Here is a 20320-nt window from a genome sequence, read left to right as displayed (position 1 = left end):
TGGTATACAAAACTGTGTGTGTGTTTTGGCGAGGCATACAGTTTCATGTACACAACGGTATCCTTTCAGAAATAACTTTTCTAGGTAATTTTGTATGTATTCTCTCTTTTTTGCCGGGGGGGGGGGTTGTTTTTTTTTTTCCGGTACTGGGGAATCGAACTCGAGACGTTGCGCTTGCCAGGCAGGAGCTGTGCCGCTGAGCTAAATCCCCAGCCCCTGTATGTATTCTCTAGTTTAAAATTGCACACAGTATCTTACTGCGTACAATGTATTGATACTAAAAGGTGCCTACCACGATTCTGAAAGATGGAAGTGGTGCTCTGAGTTGTTAGGTGATAACGTCAACATTTTTACAGTTGGAATGTTTCGTTTGATGGTGGAGTACTGCATTAAGCTTCCTGCGTTTTCTTTCTCATAACACCAGATGTGGGCTTAGGTGCCATGCCTGGGGTCCAACCCAGGGCCACGCACAAGCAAACAAACCAAACAGGTGACTCTGGGCTAGTTAAAGTCCTCGGATTTCGCTGGCCTTTTTAAGAGTTAGTATAATAGTCACTTTGGTTTCTGAAAGCGATCTGAAGATCAGTGGCTGAGAAGATCATTAAACCCTTTGGAGAGGGAGCCTATAAATTGTTAACGTTTTGTCTCCTTAGCGTGTCCTTCTGTGCCGAACACGCCCGTAGGAATGCCCTAGCACTCCATGCGCAAATGAAGAAGACCAGCCCAGGGCCTGTGAGCGAAACGTTGTTGTGCCAGCTGAGTTCCTATGCTAAGACGGAGCTGGGGTCTCAGACTCCAGAAAGCGTCCGTAGTGAAGCCAGCCGAATACTGGGTAAGGATCTTTCCTAGAATTTAAAAAAAAAAAAAGGCTAATAAAGAACTTGTTTTGGTCTAGTCCAGTGCCTTGAACATATCTAGCAATATTGTTAATTCATTGGGAATTTGGTGAGAATTCTAGGATTGCTGTGTTCAGTTCTTTCAAATTTGAAATAGAGTTTGTGTAGGTTTACGCTCCTGAGCTGGTGACTTTCTGTATCAAAGTTTTTAAATTTAACTTTACGACTTGGGTTGATCTGTTAAGTAACCTAGCTGTGTGGTGGAGTTACAGAGGTGGGGAGTCTTAATAGCTGCTCTCCCTTCCTTGCCTCAGATGAAGACAGCTGGAGTGATGGGGACCAGGAACCCATTACTGTGGATCAGACATGGAGAGGTGACCCTGACAGTGAAGCTGATAGCATAGACAGTGATCAAGAAGATCCCCTAAAGTAAGTTGTAACTCCACATATAGCTTTTGCACATTTTATGTAGTTAGTGTGTGGAATGTGGTATGGTACGTAGATTATTAACTAAGGAAGGTTGAAGATAGCTTAGCTTTGTGAGCCATAACAGTTTCTGTATAGTAAAGTGTCAGGGTTCATCATGCCATCTCTTCAAGGCAAGATAATTTTTTTTTTTTTAATTTTTGGGATTGAACCTTGGGCCTGCACACTGAGCTGCATCTCTAGGTCTTCTTCCATTTTAAAATTGAGATAAAGTCTTGCTGAGTCCCATAAGGCTGAGCCCACACTTGCCATTTTCTTTTTGTGTGTGTGTTTTTGAGACAGAGTCTTGCTACGCAGTTCAGGCTGGCCTTGAGCTCACTTTGTAGCCCAGGGTGGGCTTGAACTCACAACGATCCTTCTGCCTTAGCCTCTCGAGGGCTGGGATTACAAGCGTGTGCCACCATGCCCGACCCTTTTTTTTTTTTCCCCAAATTTTGCATTTTCCTGTCTCAGTCTTCCAGAGTGCTGGGGTTACAGGTAGGCAACACCATGCCTGGCAGATTTACTTTTTCTTTTGCTAGAAGTCTTTATTTTTTACTTTTTTTTTTTTTATAGAAGTCTTTAACTTTGAAAAAATGTTTGGGGATGTAGCTCAGTGGCACAAGTGCCTGCCTGGCAAGTGCAAGGTCCTGAGTTTAATTCCCTGTACCCCCCCTCCCCCCAACTCTTAGGAATGAGGAAATGCAGGGAAGAAGAGTCAGATTTTGTGGACCTGAGAGTGGAGGTGGGTTGAGAAATACTTAGCCTGGCTGGGCATGGTAGGACAGGCCTGTAATCCCAGCACTCGGGAGGCTGAGGCAGGAGGATTGTTGCAAGTTCGAGGCCAGCCTGGGCTACAAAGTGAGCTCAAGGCCATCGTGAACTGCATAGCGAGACCCTGTCTCAAAAAGACAAAAAAAAAAAGAAATCCAGATGTGATTAATTATCTTAATTATATCTTACTAAGGTTGACCTCTTCACTGATCTGTGATCACCTTCGGAGATAGAGAGGCGTTAGAAAGCATTGCTACTCCAAAGTCTCATATTTCTTTAGCTTTTCTTTTAATTGCAGTGCTGGAAGTTGAATCTAAGGCCTTGTGCCTGTGAGGCTAACACTCTACCACTGAACTACATCTGCGGCTCTTAAGTTTTTTTCATACTGGGGAACTCCCCCCCCCCCCAACTTCTCTCTGACTTTTTGCCTCTTAACACTTCCACCTGATGGTTTAGGCAGAAGTACTTTAGATAGCAGGAGAGATTATGAATTTCTAGACTTGACTGATAGGCTTTTTTTTTTTTTTTTTTTTTAAAATTACTAGTATTTGAACCCAGGACTTCACACACTCTGAGCTATATATCCCCAGCCCATTTTACTTACTTTTTGGGGAAGACAAGGTATGTTTATGTAGTCTGGGCTGGCCTTGAATTTAATTTGTAGCCCAGTTGGCCTCAGATTCTGGGTCATCCTACTTAAGTCTCTGGAGTGCTGTGATTACAAGTATGTGCCACCACACCCAGCTGAGTTACTTTTTTTGAGTAGAATAAGTTTATCCATTTCTGCTGAGTAATTGCAGCATGGTCATCTATTCAGGAAGTATTAGTTTAGAAAGTATTTTGGCAGGGTGTAGTGGTGCACGCCTGTAATCCCAGCACTTGGGAGGCTGAGGTAGGAGGATCACTGTGAGTTTGAGGCCAGCTTGGGCTACGTAGAGAGTTCAAGACCAGCCTGAACTGCATAGTGAGACCTTGTCTCAAAAAGACAAAAAGTAAGTAGCTTGAAGCTGGGCACAGAGGCAGGGACAGGACAATTACCAGTTCAAGGCCAGCCTGAACTACATAGTGAGACCCTGTCTTCAAAAAAATAGTTTGAAAGGGAGTATTTCCTAGTAGGATACTCTTAGAGTAACAACTCATAGTAAATACACTCTGTTTTCCCCCGTTGTGGTTCTCAGTGGCCAAAATCCCTGCTTTGATGTGTACTCTGTAGGGTCACACATAAACACCAAAGTCCAGTCTAATTTTTTTTTCATTGTGTCTTTTTAAGACAGGGTCCTGCTGTGCAGTTCAGGCTGCAGTCTAATTTTTAAAGACCCAGAAACTTGATTTTGTTAGTAGTAGTCTAGAGTAGATCAGATTCTATAGGATGGATTCATACTAATCTAACACAAAAGCAACTGCTGTATAGCAGATTATCAGTTAATTATAGGAGACATAAATACTGAAAGACTAGGTGAATAAAGCCCACTAAATTCTCAACTATCAGACAATTAAATATAAAGCTTTCCTTTTCCCACTGAGATTGTCCTCCCAAATATGTTGGCTTACTAAGTAGTGTGCTTTTAGGGATATAAATGCCTCTTCATATTAGTATGGTTTTGTGTTACTATCTTACATTTAATACAGTAGTTTTATAGTACAGTAGTTTTAATTTAATGAAATCCTTTTTGTTATTAATTTACAGTTCAGTGCTGTTCTTTTTTATCACCAGTTTTTGAATCATCTAATATTTAGTGGCTTTATCTTCATTTGTGTGTGCAGAAATGGCACCTTTTGTATTATTTCTGCCATTGGAGACTTGATCTTCACTAGAATTACTATTGGTATCCCTAAGCCCCTAACCCCCGTGAGCATGCGTATCATTTTCCTCAAAGTAACCGTTCGCTTAATTGCCTCGCCTAGGCTATAAGTCAGCGGTAAAAAGCTTCCCTATCCTGTGTGGGGCCCTGGCCCAACACTCCAAAAAGAAAGAAAAAGAAAAACCATCACGTGACCTATAAATATTCCATGCTTGATTTGTTAAAGATCAGTTTCGGATGATCTTTATTTTTTTTGGATAATCTTTATTTTCAAAATAATGAACTTTGAGGAGAAAACCTTTCTTTCTTTCTTTATTACTTTTTGTTTGAGACAGGGTCTCACTGTGTATCCTGAAAGTTTCCCCTCCCCTCCCCAAGGTCTCACTATGTAGTGCAGGCTGGCATTGAACTCATAGTGATTTTTCTCATTCATATTTTGAATTTTCTCAATTTCTGTATATTTATGTTTACTTCACGTTACTTTGTAGTTAAGTGCTTCTAATACACAGGTAATAACAGCTCCTGGTTATTTGAAAAAATTTGGGCAGACTTGCTCTCAGTTACAGTGAGTTAACAGCTAATGTTTTTTCTTTCTTTTTTAAAATTTTTGTTCTTATGTTTTTTTGAGACAGGGTCTCACTATGTAGTCCAAGCTAGCCTTGAACTCATTATGTAGCCCAGGCTGGCCTCGAACTTGCAGTGATCCTATCTCAGCCTCCCAGGTGCTGGGATTACAGGTATGAGCTACCATGCCTGGTTTTTAGTTTTTTTTTTTTTGAGACAGGTCTGACTATGTAGTTCAGGTTGACCTTGAGCTATGTTGCCTAGGCTGGCCTCAAACTCATGGTGATCCTCCTGCCTCAGTCTCCCAAGTGCTGGGATTACAGGCATGCACCACCTGACTGGCCAATAACAGCTGTTTTCTCAAAGAAAGTGGAAAACTAAGTGTGGTAGTGGTTGTTTGCAATCTCAGCTACAGGGAGGCTGAGGCACAAAGATTGTAGTGAATTCCAGGCTAGTGTAGACAATTTAGTTGTATGTTGTCTCCAGAATAAAGTAAGAAGCAAGAGAGATGCAGCTCAGTGATAGCATGCCCTTGGCTTCATTCCCCAGTATCACAAAAATAAATAGCATAGTTTTTGGGTTTAGTATTAATTTAGATATATAATTTGTGGGCCGGGGATATAGCTCAGTGGCATAAGTGCCTGCCTGGCAAGCGCAAGGTCCTTAGTTCGATTTTTGGTACCAAAAAAAAATACATAATTTGTGTGTTTACTTTTTAAACAAGTTTTACTTAGAATATGAAACTTCATGTTTCTAGCTTGCTTTTTTTTGTTTTGTTTTGAGACAAGAATCTTGCTCTGTAGTTCAGGCTGGCCTTGAACTCACAGCAATCCTTCTGCCTCAGCCTCTCAAGTGCTTGGAGTACAGGTGTACGCCACCATGCCTGGCTTGCTTTTTCTGCTCAAAGACAAAATGAACCTAAAATTTTTGAGCAACTTGAATGGTAAAATGCTATATGAAAATGTTCTTACTTAGTAAAGTGATCGTTTCTGTTTGCACGGACTGCTTGTTAAATAACAGTGGGGCTAATTTCTGTATACTGTTTTACTTTCTTTTGTTTTTTTGTTTTTAAAGAGTCTTGCTATGCAGTTCAGGCTGGCCTTGAACTCGTTTATGTAGCCCAGGCTGGCTTCAAACTCTCGGTGATTCTCCTGCCTCTCTGCCTCCCGTGGTTGGGATCACAGGCGTGCGCCACCTAGCCCAACTATTTTTCGGTTTTTATTTTTTTTGGTACCAGGAATCGAACTGAGGACCTTGCGCTTGCCAGGCAGGAGCTTGTATTTTTAAACTTGGGTTTTATTTTTGTGTTTTCTTATGCTTTGCTGAATCTTTTCTTTGAATCTTTTTATTCCAGACATGCTGGTGTCTACACAGCAGAAGAAGTGGCCCTGATTATGCGTGAGAAGTTAATTCGTTTGCAGTCTTTGTACATTGACCAGTTTAAACGACTTCAGCATCTGCTCAAGGAGAAGAAGCGCCGGTACTTACATAACCGCAGAGTGGAGCACGAAGCCCTAGGCAAGTTGTACACAGCTGAGCTGCCTGTTCTAGGCAGAGACTGCCCTGTAACTTTGGGGAAGCTTCTTTGATGGTTTGGCTGGCAAATTATATGTTGACTTTTGTGACTGTCTAGGCAGCAGTCTCCTGACTGGCCCAGAGGGACTTTTAGCCAAAGAACGAGAAAACTTAAAGCGATTAAAATGTCTCCGGCGGTATCGCCAGCGCTATGGAGTGGAAGCCTTACTACATCGGCAACTGAAGGAACGCAGAATGCTGGCCACCGATGGTGCTGCCCAGCAGGTAATCGTTTTGATACGCTGTAGATATGTATCCATTTTATTCACGGAAGTTTTAAATTGTTAAAACTCTACTCCATGCTGGCTCTGAAGTCTGACTCAGTGGGGCTCGTAGCAAAAGCAGTTAGCCGGAAGTCAGAGGCGTGTTTGGTCTCAGCCCCCAACCACCTGCCCTTGCCTGCACAGCTAGCTTAAATTCTCGGGGCCTCGTATTTAAATTGGATTTGGGGGCGGATTTCTAAGTTTTTTGGTTCAGGTATTTGTCACTGGAGATACAGGCATGGCTGGGTGTGGTGTTGCACACCTGTAATCCCGGGAAGGCTGAGATAGGAGGATCACCATGTTTGAGGCCAGCCTGGGCTACCTCGTAAATTCAGGGCCAGCCTGAACTACATAGTAGTTGTCTTAAAAAACCAAAAACAAAATAGTAAAACAAGCAAAAGATAGGGCACAAGTTAAGCTTAAGTTGTTTGAGAGTCTGGTTTTATGTTTCAGTTTTGAAGCTCCGCACAAGGTTGCAGTTTTTAAAGGGCTGTGCTGCTAAAAGACACATTAATTTGAAAACTACTAAGCTGTACTGTAGTCCCTAGTAGGAAATATCCCCAATGGAGGTCAGCCTGAGACGACAGATACTATTGGACCCTATGTACAGTCTTCTTTCTGTATGTTCAAAGTGTGAGTGAAAAATACGGTGAATGTCTAATTTTTAGCAAAAACGTATTGTGGTGAAAGACATGTTGCCATTAACTCCCCCTCAAAACATTCCCCCGCTCGGCAACCGTTTTGAGACTCCTCCTGTCTCTCAGGAGCTGTTACTCCCCAATAAATTCTCCTACTCTTAAAAAAAATTTTCCCCTCTCTGAACATGCCCCATCATTACCGCTCCTTTCGGAAGCAGTTGTAGAAATCTTCTTTCATGTCTTTAGTTGAGCTGTTAGAGTTTAGTGGATGTCCTGAACTGAATCATGGTCATTTTGACGCTGGGTAAGAAGCCTACATGTCACGAGGTGCCAGATCTGGTGAACGAAGTGGATGAAGACACAAAGTAACGCTATCACTGTGAGCCTGCCTTGCCCTGGGAAGGTGCTTACCAGTCGCAGTCACCAAATTTTTAATCACTCCTCAGAAATACACTCGCAAAAGAGGACTTCAGAACTGCTCCAGAAAAGGGCAGGAGCGATGGGATAAGCGTGTTTGAAGCAAGGGGAGTGTTTTGAATATTAACAGAAATATGTCCTTTACTATAATAAATATAAAAAGTTTTTATTAGTATATGTTTACAGTACAAAATGATTACCTTCATTGTAAATTTTAAAAATTTAGACATTCACTGTTTATTTTGTTAATCTCTTGTATATATCTGGCAGTTTAATTTGATACCTGTGATAGTTTATAAATTTGGCACAGTGATTAAATAACAATAATTATTAAAAAGGATGATTCTGACAATATAAGGTAATAAAAATTGCTTGAAACTAATTAATTCTTCTTGGTACCGGGAATTGAACTCATGACCTTGTGCTTGCCGGGCAGACACTGCCATGAGCTGTATATACCCGTAGTTTTCCATTTAGTATTTTTAGATGAAGATTGACTAAGGGCAGCTGGAACCTTAGGTAAGGGAGACTGTAGTCACGCTCCGTGTACGGGGACAGGTGCAGTTGGGGTGCAGGTTGACTCTTCGTGTGTGAGGTTTTAAATTTTACTTTCTTCTGCATAATACTGATGCATCAGTGTGTTCAGTGTTAATTTTTCTCCAGTCCTGGGAACGCACTGTTGTGTGTACCTGGACTGTTCCTGCAGTTGCTGTATGTGCCGCTGTGCGTTGTCTCATCTGTTCTCTCCGTTCTAGGCCCATACCACTCGCTCCAGTCAGAGGTGCTTGGCGTTTGTGGATGACGTTCGTTGTTCCAATCAGTCTCTCCCAATGACCAGACACTGCCTTACCCGTATCTTTTTCAGACTGCCAGCTCGGGCTGTTTCGTTAGTTACACCAGGGCTGGTGGGGATCTGTGCTAGTTCGCGTAATTGAAGGTCTTGGCTTTCCTTCGGCCCTGAATCAAGGCCAGCAGTTTTCTGACGCTGTTGGTTTCAAGCAGGAGCCTAAAGTGGTATCTTTCTATGGTCTGTTGGCCATTTCAGAACTTTAGAAATGTAATGGTCAATTCATTAGAAAGAAACAACTAACTAAATAAATTTTAAGCCAGGTGTGGTGATGCAGGTCTGTAATTATAGCCCTTGAGAGGTTGAGGCATGAGGATTGCTGTGAGTTTGAGGGCAGCCTGGGCTAGTAATGAGTTCAAGGCCAGCCTGTACTACATAGCAAGATCTGTCTCAAAAAACCAAAAACAACAAAAAAACCAACCCCGGAAAAGGGAGGATCGCTGCGAGTTTGAGGCCAGCTGGGCTGTGTGGTGAGTTCAAGACCAGCCTGAGCTACATAGTGAGACCTTTTCTAAAATAAAAATAGTGGGGCATGAATCCCAGCACTTGGGAGGCTGAGGCAGGAGGATCGTTGTGAGTTTTAGACTAGCCTGGACTAAAAAGTGAGCTCAAGGCCAGCCTGAACTGCATAGCGAGACCCTGTCTCAAAAAGGAAAAAAAAAAAAAACTTACAGTTTTAAATTTAAGAAATGTACACATATCAAAACTATTCCTTATTTAGAGTGAGATACACACTTTTTTTCAGCTATCTACTTGTTTCCTTTTACACTTGCCCACAGATAGCATTTATCTTCAGAGTTTCTAATTACTTTGCACAAGCATTTTATATGTTGAGAGTAGTCATTTACTAGACATTTGTCACAACAATTGATTTTTTTTTTTTGGTACCTGGGATTGAACTCAGGACCTTTCGATTGCCAGGGAGGCCCTTGTGCCACTGAGCTATATCCCCGGCCCCACAACAATTAATAAATTGCTAAAATATTTAATAAACTGAATTGAAAAAAAATCCATTTTCCTGTCAAAAGAAAATTTCCTGTCCAGCTGGGTGTGGTGGTGCTCGCCTGTAATCCCAGCACTTGGGAGGCAGAGGCAGAAGGAATGCTGAGAGTTTGAGGCCAGCTTGGGCTACAGAGTGAGACTTGGTCTCAAAAAACTAAAAAATAAAAACAATCAAAAGTTAATTAAAATAATGAATATAATTTCACTTTAAAAATGTCAAGGTTCTGTTTCTGTTAAAGAAAAAAATTTGTTTTGACCAGGGACTCGCATGTTGCCCAGGCTGGCCTCAAGCTCTTGGGCTCAAATGATCTTCACCCTCCTAAGTAGCTGGACCTGCAGGCACGTGCCACGCACCTGGTTAAGAAAATTCCCTGCAATTTGCAAATATTTGGTATCTCTTGGCAGGCAAATGAAATCCAGCAAAATTTATGTGTTTCATGTAACTGAATATTTAACAAATGCTTGTAGTGTAAAAAATAAGTTTTTCACTGAGAAAGATGTACTCTGAAGATCTAGTAAATGCAAAAAAGGTTAGAGTCTAATGGTAAATGTGTTCGCGTAGGAGACTCTAGACATGGTTTAAAGGCACATTTTTTGGGGGGGTGGTCTCTGAGACACAGTCTCACTACTCAGTTCATGCTAGCCTTGAACTCGCAGCGATCCTCCTGCCTCAGCCTCCCACATACTGGGATTACAGGCATGTGCTGCCACGCATGGCTAAAGGCAAAGTTTTTGAAAGGAAAAAGAGCATCTCCTTTTTTTTCTGGTACTGGGAATCGAGCTCAGGACCTTGGGCTTGCCAGGCAGGTGCTTGTGCTGCTGAGCTATATCCAGCCCAGGCTGGTCTCGAACTCTCAGCGATCCTGCCTCAGCCTCCCCAGTGCTGGGATTACAGGCATGGGGCACCACACCCATTTTGGGGAAGTTTGTAATGTGAAGTTTAGGGTACAAGTTAGCACGCTGACCCTACAGTAGGGGACTGCTAGAAGAAAGTTGGGTGCAGCAGCACCTTTTGCTTTGGTAGAGAAATTTTAAATGATTGTTTTTTGTTAAGAGATTAACAACACTAATATCTTAACAGGTTTAAGGAATCTAGAGAGAAGCATGGGTCTATTACAAAGCAGTTTTAAAATACATTCTTTGGTAAGGTAATATCACCTCTGGGGATCTATTTTGATGAGATTATGAAGTATGGAACAATATTTTTAATATTCTAACTTAGAGACAACCTTAAAATGTTTAGAGAGAGAGCTTGGCATGGTAGCACACACCTGTAATGCCCACTCAGGCTGAGGCAGGAGGATCGCCATCAGTTTGAGACCGCCCTGGGATACATTGTGAGTTCAAGGCCAGTCTACATAGCAGAAACCTATCTTAACCAAAAAAAAGTTTAAAAGCAGGGAATAGTGAAGTAAATTTTGGCAGATAATTTGGGGTATTTTTAGGCATTAAACATTTGAAAATATGAAATGACAAAAATGTGATACAAATTTTTTTTTTTTTTTTTTCTTTTTGAGACAGGGTCTTGTGCAATTCAGGCTGGCCCTGAGCTCACTTTGTAGCCCAGGCTGGTCTCTAACTCGCAGCGATCCTCCTGTCTTAGCCTCCTGAGTGCTGGGATAAAGGCGTGTGCCACCACACCTGGCTAGAATTTTTTTTTTTTGGATACAAATGTTTGTAGACTACATATAACTGTATGGAACTAAATATTGGGAAGGAATGTAACAAATGTTATTTTTGTATGGTGAGGGTATGATAACTTTTTTTACACTTTATACTGTTTATTTGAGCTGGGATTAATAAAAATCCTCTGTTCATAGACACTATGCTAAGGACTTAGGTATTTCTTAAATGCTGTACTAGAATACATGTAAAAAGCAGAGTTGGTGACGAAATGTATTTAAGAAGTGAAGGGGATGGTTTTGCTGTGTGTGCTTTTCCTTCCTGCCCCACAGTTGCCTGAGTCACTTACCCTTCCTTAAGTCCTTGCCCAGAGGAAGATCCAGCGGCCCTTGGCGACCAGTTAGCTCTTTACTCTGGTTAACGGAGCCAGCACTGGACTGAAAGTGAAGGACCCAAGCTCTAGGTGTAGGTCAACCCTTGCCTTTGTATCTGTCGTCCCCATGTGAAAGGAAAAGCGGGTGGAGGAGGAGGGGCAGAGCTTTTAGGCTCTTACAGTATTAAATGAGAGACTTTTGTAAAAGTCCTTTGAGTTCCATGAAAAAAGTTCTGTTTGAGATACTTAATTTAAGCCGGGCGTGGTGGCGCACACCTGTAATCCCAGCACTTGGGAGGCTGAGGCAGGAGAATCATTGCGAAGTTCAAGACCAGCCTGGGCTACATAGTGAGCTCAAGGCCAGCCTGAACTGCATAGTGAGACCCTGTCTCAAAAAGAAAAAAAAGGAAATAATGGATTAAAGTTGTAAATATGGGTAATCTAAATATTACTGAGCTTCTTAAGCATATTACTTAGATTTTCTTAAACATGTCAGATTATTCCACTGTATTAATGTTCAGCATATATTTTGATGACTCAGTAAATACACACTTTGTACTATTTATACAGCAAGTTCTTAGTTGGGGCCTTTATGCTCCATTTGGTGATATGTGGAGAAATTTTCAGTTGTATCTTAACTCAGGAGGTGGGAGTGTTACAGAAGACAGAGGCAGTTGATGGTGCTAAATCTTCTAGTTTGGTTTTTTTTTTTTTTTTTTTTTTTTGAGACAGGGTCTCGCTATGCAGTTCAGGCTGGCCTTGAGCTCACTTTGTAGCCCAGGCTGGTCTCCCAACTTGCAGTGGTCCTCGTGCTTCAGCCTCCCGAGTGCTGGGATTTTTTTTTTCTCTTTTTGAGGCCTGGCTTGTTTTTTTTCTTTCTGAGGCCTAGCTTTTTTTTTTCTCTTTTTGAGGCAAGGTTTCACTAGGTAGTTCAGGCCAGCCTTGAATTCAATTTGTAGCCCATGCTGGCCTCGAACTCTCAGTGATCCTCCTGCCTCAGCTTCCTGAGTGCTGGGATAATGTTCTAGATCTTAACAGTTATACTTTACATTTGGTGTTTGAATTTTTTAAAAATTACCTGAAAGTTTAAGGTGAGAACTGGGTGTGGTGGTGCACGTCTGTAATCCCAGCACACGGGAGGCTGAGGCAGGAGGATCGGTTCAAATTTGAGGCCAGACATAGTTCAAAGCCAGCCTGGATTACATAGCGAGACCTATGTAAAAAAAATAAAAAACAAAACAAAACAAAACTGAGAAGTTACCCATAATTTCTTAATAATCCTAGTGTAATTTGTTTAAAGGAAATTGTGTTTTTAGTTTAAAAAGGGGGTCAAGTTTAAAGTTACACTTGTTTACCACAGCAAAATAACCATATGGTTTACGAGTCAGGTGAGGTGGCACATGTCTGTCACCTCAGCATGGGGGGAGGAGGGGCAGGGAAGTCTGAGTCCCTCTGGGCAGTTTGGTGACTTAGGGAGAATCTGTGTTGAGAAAGACTTAAGCAGTTCGAGAAAATGTTAGTTTGTAGAGTAATTTAAACTGAACATTTGATCTAAAACAGAGGGAATTTGCCCTAATCAAATACGTCCTGTGATGCAGCTCTGTTGGTCCTGGGAGCTGTGCCGCGCGGGAGATGCAGACACTTCTGCTTCTGCCCACAGATGGTTGCTGTAGGAGTTGTTTCCCACGGGCCCTCGCAGGCATACTGTGTGACAGGGCTCACCTCTTCGGAAACAGAAGGCATTGAGACTTTATTTCCTTTCAAGATAAGATACTTTGTTTTTGGTTTTTTGAGACAAGGTCTTGCTGTATAGTTCAGGTTACCCCTGAACTAACTAGTCCCGGATGGCCTTGAACTTGGGGCAGTTCCGCCTTAGCCTCCTGTGGTGGGATTATAGGTGTGTGCCGCCACACCTGGCTCTAACATAGGATACTCAGTGAATGTCAGTTTCTGTTTCCCCCCAGGGCTGTGCTCCCACAGAGGAATTTGTCCTGTTACAAAACAGTCCAAGAAGTTTTTGCAGATTTAGCCGGACTTCCTCATGCTATTTGTGTTTGCTGTAATGTGTTTCTTCTGAGTACGTGTGTGTTTGTTCCTAGTAGCATTATCTATTGCTGCTTGCTTAGCATTGTCATAGGGAAAACGAGAAAAGCAAGTTAAGGACAAGTTTTATATTTTTTTTCTTTTTAATTACATTAAAACTTTTTAAAATACATGTTTGCAATACGTGAGTATATTCATTGTGGGGAGTTGATACATAGAGATATTATGTCTTCATTTTTTTAATTTCTCACTCACATCCCCTGAGGAATTAGTTTTAAATTACTGGTAAAGCCAGATTTAGCTGCTTGGAAGTGACACTTAAAATGTTGAGAATTGCCATTTGTGATGGCACACACTGGTAGTTTCAGCATTCAGGAGGCTGAGGCAGGAGGATCATTGAGTTCATGGCCAGTCTGAACTGCAAAGTGGGACCCTGTTTTCAAAAAATAATCTGTTTTTGAGAAGTGACTTAAACTACTAAGTGCATTTGGTTTTCTGTATGAAATGTGTTTGTATTTATTGTATACTTGTAGTTTTACATGGAGGCACCTCTTGTATTTTGTACTTCCAATAGAGCCTGTTTTATTTCCCTTGACCATTTTTCTACAGATATTTGTCAGGATACGAATCAAGTTCTCTTCAAATGCTGCCAGGGGTCTGAAGAGGTCCCCTGCCACAAAGCAGTTCCTGTAAGCCTTTCTGAGGATCCCTGCTGCCCACTGCATTTCCGGCTGCCTCCTCAGATGTATAAGCCCGAGCAGGTACTGTGTGTGCCAGACGATCTGGAAGCCGGCCCCACGGATCTGTACTTGAGTGCTGCCGAGCTCCAGCCCACTGAGAGTTTACCACTGGAGTTCAGTGATGTAAGTTAGAGAAGCTCTGCTCTGATTGGCCCTTGAGACAAGGCCACTATTCCTGGTGAGAATAGTCTTCTGTGGTCAGGAGATTGGTAACAGTTTGAAGTGATACATATGTATGGTTGTATTTGTATGTTAGCATGTTCATTTAGAGACTTTCTGGCCTACTTCCTGTTTTTTTATATTTTTTTGGACTACAATTCACACAGCATAAATTTTACCCTTTGCCTAGTATATGATCCAGTTTTTTTTTTCACAGTGAGGCAAATGTCATCCCTACTCATAATTTCAGAATGTTTTTATCACGCTGGAAAGAGCCAGTATTTTAGCAGTTACGTCTCATTTTTCCCTTCCTTTCTTAAGCCCCTGTTAACTACTAACATACTCCATAAATTTTGCATATTTTGGCTTTTTTCATTGTGCAGAATGTTTTTTTTTGGTACCGGGAGTTGAACTCGGGACCTTGTGCTTGCCAGGCAGATGCTGTGCTGCTGAGCTCTCTCCCCGGCCCCGTGCAATGTTTTTAAGGTTCATCTGTGTTGTAGTGTCTCTTAACACTTCATCCTTTTTGTGGCTGAAGCTTTCGTGTTGGCGTATTCCTTTATCCCCTTTTCTGGTACTGCCGGATTGAACACAGGGCCTTGCACGGGATAGGCGAGCATCCCAGCACTGAGCTGCACACAGCCCTTGTATCACACTTTTTAAACCCCGTTGGTGGATATTTGAGCTGTTTTCACTTTTTGCTCCTTCAGAATATTCTGTTACCAACATTTATGTGTACAGTTTTGAATGGACATGTTTCCAATTCTCTACCTCTGTGTATACTTAGGAGTGGGTGTGTCTTTTAACCTACTACTTACATTTTAATGAAAAAGCAAAATTCTTCCATATTGATACTTCTAAAACCATCTACAGGTTTCTACTGGTTTAAATTTCTTTTTTTGAGTGCACAAGAAGGGAAATTATAAAGTAAGGGAAGTTGGAAAGGCAAGATGATGGTTGGGTTTGGTGGAATTTAAAGATTCCATACTGGTCCGAAAGGTGAGCTGGGTGGGCGTGGTGGTACATGCTTATAATCTCAGCACTCCTGTAATCCCAGCACTTGGGAGGCTGAAGCAGGAGGATTGCTTTGAGTTTGAGGCCAGCCTGGGCTACAAACTGAGCTCAAGGCCAGCCTGAACTGCATAGCGAGACCCTGTCTCAAAAAGACAAAAAAAAGGGCTGGGGATTTAGCTCAGCGGCACAGCGCCTGCCTGGCAAGCGCAAGGTTGTGGGTTCAATTCCTGGTACCCGAAGAAAAACAAAACAAAACAAAACAAAAACAAACAAACAAAAAAGAAGAGTCCCTAGAATTTGAAATGAATTTTGATTTCTCTAGAAATCAACTTGTTTTTTGAGACAGGGTCTTGCTGTATAGTCCAGGCTGGCCTTGAACTTAACTATGTAACCCATGCTAGCTTTGAACTTGTGATTTTCCTGCCTCAGCCTCCTCAGTGCTGGAATTACAGATGTGTGCCACCACACCTGGCTGAGATCCACTCTTAACAGTGTAAACTTTTGTTTTGGTCCTATTACAAGGCTTCTCATTTCAAATTAGTGTGTCCTCTAAGAAAGACCTCTAAATTTGGCTGTGGATACTGTTTCAATTTTTGATGTGTTAATAGTTTGTGTGTGTGTGTGAACTGATAGAATAGCAGTAAATTCCCCAGGTATTTACTTTGTGGTCTTCTAAGTTGGCACAGCACTCTGCATTTTAAGAACTTGCTCCTCAGCTTGCCTATGTGGTGCATGCCTGTAATGCAAGTGCTCTGGGAGGCTGAGGCAGGAGGATCATAAAGTTTGAACCCAGCCTAGGCAATTTTACCAACTTAGCAAGACCCTGGTTCTTAAAAAAAAAGGTTGGGAATGCAGTTAGTGCAAAATCCTAGGTTCATTCCCTAATATGGTCAAGCAACACAACACAACACAGTACAACACAACACAACGCAGCACAGCACAACACAACGCAGTACAATTCCCTCAGGTCCCTCTTGCTTCCCAAACCCATCTGTTTCCTCACGCATACTGTGCTGCTGTGTGACGTTGGATCAGCTGGTGCTCCGTCTCTGTCTCGCCACTTCTCTTTCATCTTTGGTCTTCTGGGTGAAGGTCTTTTTTATTTTTATGAAGGTAAACTTTTGAGATTTCATAAAAACGTTTCTTGCACATGCCCACATGTTTAAACCACACATCCAGATGGAAATGTCGGTACAGGTTGCAAGGTTACCAAGGGTAGGAACAGGATTTGGGTGGCTGCAGTGATCTCCGTCTCAAGAAAAAAGTACCAGGACAGAGTAGGAACTGAAGAAGACAAAGTGGTGTTGAGAACAAATTGATTCTGATTTTTCCTCTTCTTTAAAAGAAAACTGATAATAGCTGGGTGTGGTAGCACGTGCCTGTGGTCCAGCTACTTGGGAGTCCGAAGCGGGAGGATCACTTGGATTCAAGAGCTGACCAATGTGGACAACATAGCAAGATCTTGTCTCAAAAATAATAAAATCCGGAAGTGATAATACGCTTACCAAGAGGCTTACCAAGTCTTGGATTGTCATTACGTTTTATAGAAAAGTATATATATGTGTGTGTGCGTATACATGTATATACTTTTTTTGTGGTACTGGTAACCATTATGAAGCTACTCTACTGGTCTCTGCTTTATTCTTTTTTCCTTTTGCCTCTTTTATTTTTGCTCTTTAAAAAATTTTTTTTTAAACTTCTAAAAATTGGTACCAGTTTGTAGCACATGATTATATTCATTATGGGGAATTGGTACATGTATGTGACATTGCTTGTTTTTAAAAAAATTTTTACTCTCTTCCTGCATTATTTTTATTTAAAAAATGAAAAAAGATTTTTCTTTTGAGACAGGCTCTTGCTAATTATTTTAGGCTGACCTTGAACTCTGGCAAGGCTCCTGCTTCAGCCTCCTGAGTGCTGGGTTTACAGGTTTGTGTCATCACATCCAGCTGGTCTCGGCTTTATAGTCGGTGACAAGGACAAGTTCTCAGGGCTTTTGGGTTTTGTTTCATCTTTGGATGTTCTGGTAGGTTAGGTGTGAAGGAGAGACCTGAGAATAGCTGTGAGGTTTGCTAAAACATGCGCCAGCCTTAGCTTACCTTGCTTTGCGTTACTGATCAGACTTTCCTTTTCCTTTCGCAGGACTTGGATGTTGTAGGTGATGCTCTGCAGTGCCCGCCTTCACCTTTGCTGTTTGACCCTTCACTAGCCCTTGAAGATCATTCAGTCACCGACGTTGCTGCGGGCGCAGTGGATGTACTGGCAAGTGCAGCCGCAGCTTGGCCGGGCAGCAGCCTGTGCTCAGGGAGGGGTGTCACCACGAGTAGCGTACAAAGATAGCCTGAGCGGCTTCACAGTGCTGTGTAAAAGAAGGACTTTTTAATTTTTTTAGGAGCTGCATATATTCATTGGGGGAAAGAAAGCGTCTGCCCAAGAGAGACGGAAGGGGCCCTGAGTGGGTTGCCCGAGAAGTACTTTTTAAAAAACGCTCTTTTCAAGCAAGGGGTGCAGCCCAGTGGTAGTGTGCACTCTCAGCAGTGCGTGACCCCTGGGTTCATTTCCTGCCACTGCAAGGCTGCTGGTGGTGGGGCTGTTCTGTTTCGGAATGTCCCTCTCCCGTCCCGCAGGTGGGCCCTACACCTCCTCGTGTCCTCTGCGCGTCTTAGCCTTGGGCGTACTTGTGTAAGTGAGAGTTGGAGAGCAGGACGCGAGGTAAATTGTACCGTCTAAGAACTCTTCACTGGGATTGTTCTCCTTGTGGAATAAGGACCAGTATTCGTGATGAGTGGGATACTTCTGGCCCTGACTGAAGACCACCAGTTATGCTGTAGCTGTTGGTTTCAAGCAGAGGCCTACATGAATGACTTCTGTGGTTTGTTGGCATCTCTGGAACCTCATGGAGAATGACTCTTTCTTCTGGAAGAACAGCCCACACTTCCGTGTCTTATTAGCAGAGCCTCAGGAGTAAAGACTTCTGACTCTGAAGATAGGATAGGATAGGATAGGATAGGATAGGATAGGATAGGATAGGATAGGATAGGATAGGATAGGATAGCATAGCTACGTACTGGGAGAAGCAGCTATCTGTCGTCTTACTCTTGTTGCTACCATGATAAGGGCATTGGTAAGTCAGACTCATGCTTCAGACCACAGTGCATTTCTAACCGAGGTGTTTATTTCTTTTCACAGGGCCAGATGCAGATGGCTGGAGATGGGTGCAGATCGCAGGGATCTCGGAATGCTGAGAAAGTCTGTGCACCGCTGCCTCAAAGCGGATTGGCTACTGCGAATGGGAAGCCAGAACCCACTTCTCTCAGTTGACAGTTTATTCGAGGAACTGTTTGCCTTGGTGGTTTTGAATTTCCCATTCTTCAAGGAAGGATCTTTGATGACCTTTTACATAAATGGGGCAGCTCTGTCTTGTTTGCCTTCTGGATTAGAGAGTTGTAATTCAATAAAAGCTAAATTTGGGGAGAATGGGTCAGTAGTGTCCAAAAGTTTCTTTCCACTCTGGGCAACTAGGAGAGGTAATCCTTCTCTCTGGGACTGAATAAATGTTTGGGACTTTGCCTAATGGGAAAGACATTTTTGGAATGCTATTTCCTAAGTCCCGGGCAAGAATCCACATAGATGATTAGGTAGGGGCTGTGTTTAGGAATGGTGCCTTTGAAATATTGGTGGTCCCAGCATCTGGTTATCTACTCAAAGGCCTGCATTTCTTCGTTACATCCGCGTAATCTGGTGTCTGAATCCTTTTTCCCAACTGAACTCTCACTTTTATCCTCTGAGAAAATATCCCACAGGACGGGGCCCTCCTTAACCATCTGTCTTCTAATCTATGTAAATTTGTGCGATGGGCTATCTTATGTAAAATACAGTAGAAATTTATGTACATAGTTTCTATTAAATGTTAAAACTTGAAAATGTAAAAGTTTCCTTAATTGATTGCACATTTGTATTTAAGAGTGTCTAGTTGACTTGTTGGGAGATCATAGGGATTGGTCTCTGAGGAAAGGAAAATGGGACACTTTTTTAATATCAGGAAATAATTTTAAGTAGTTCATTTTGTTTTGGAGGATAAGGTAGAAACTTGGAAGAAGTAAATGAAAATAGGTGGGACTTCTTTTTTTGTTTGTTTTTGTTTTTTTCTAGTACTGGGAATCGAACTCACGACCTCTCGCTTGCCAGGCAGGCGCTGTGCTGCTGAGCTAAATCGCCAGCCCCAGCACTTCTTCATTAAAGCCAACGAGTTGCAAAATTTACTTTCACCCTCCACTCTGATTTCCCAACTCCCAATTGCAGTGTTTCCAAAATTTAATGGCTTGGTATAATCCTAGTAGTCTGGAAAGCTGAGATGACATTGAAGTATGAGACCCCTGTGGGTAATTTAGCAAGTTAGTGTAGTGAGATGGTGTCTCAGAAAGTTAAGAGAGGAGGCCTTAGCACAGAGCTCAGTATGAAGGCCCTGGATTCAGTCTCTAGCGTTGTAAAAAAAATGCATAGTCACTAAAATTATCTAGTGCTAGGAATGTATGTAAGACATACAAGTGGGATTTCATGCTGGCTCACAGGCATAAATTACTATTTTTTTGTGGCACTGGGATCGGATCCATGGCCTCATGGTGAATGCCCCACCACTGAGCTACTTCGCTAGCCTGTTGGGGGTTTTTTGTTGCTAAATGTTAGAGCAGAGTTAACAGAAGTTCAGTTAGGGTTAAAATACCTATGCTAGAAGCCAGGTGTGGAGGCTGAGGCAGGAGGATTGCTGTGAGTTTGGGACCAGCCTGAGCTGCATAGCGAGACCCTGTCTCTTTAAAAAGGAAAAAAGTGCTAGAAAAAGAAAATAATGCACTATGATAATGCAGCCAAAAGATGTTTTTGGTAAAGAACGAGGGGCACAGGAGGGTTTACATAGTCACAGAATCATCTAAACTAAGTGTGTGCATCCAGAGAATGGTCAAGAAGTCCCCCAGGGCCACATCTAGTCTTGCAGTGATGCTGTAGATGGTGGTTTCCACTGCTTTTTAATTTTGTCCAAAACTGATCAAATCCAGTTGTGTTCTGAGCTTTGTTGCAGCTCTTTGGTTTTGGACAGCATCTCACTAAATCACCTAGGCTGTCCTCCAACCTGTGGTCTTCCCGCCTCAGCTTCCTAAGTAGCTGCGATTGAAGGGATGGTTCCTCC

At 42.3% G+C, this 20320-nt stretch overlaps 1 protein-coding gene across 1 annotated transcript in view; it reads left to right on the top strand.

Moving 5' to 3' along the window:
- Kansl2 (KAT8 regulatory NSL complex subunit 2) overlaps positions 1-19066 on the top strand; it is a gene marked incomplete in the record, with an annotated part of 20245 nt that extends 1179 nt beyond the window's left edge. Inside the window, 8 exon segments of the mRNA XM_013505716.1 lie at positions 654-832; positions 1151-1265; positions 5796-5959; positions 6075-6241; positions 8090-8186; positions 13832-14085; positions 17278-17397; positions 18325-19066. Coding sequence (XP_013361170.1) covers positions 654-832; positions 1151-1265; positions 5796-5959; positions 6075-6241; positions 8090-8186; positions 13832-14085; positions 17278-17397; positions 18325-18456 — 1228 coding nt within the window.
- Positions 19067-20320: the final 1254 nt, after the last annotated feature.

Source organism: Chinchilla lanigera, unplaced genomic scaffold (genome assembly GCF_000276665.1).
Source record: "Chinchilla lanigera isolate Chin_1 unplaced genomic scaffold, ChiLan1.0 scaffold00099, whole genome shotgun sequence".
Lineage (NCBI taxonomy): Eukaryota > Metazoa > Chordata > Mammalia > Rodentia > Chinchillidae > Chinchilla > Chinchilla lanigera.
The sequence above is the reverse complement of the archived record's forward strand: the minus strand, read 5'-3'. Positions and strand labels throughout refer to the sequence as shown.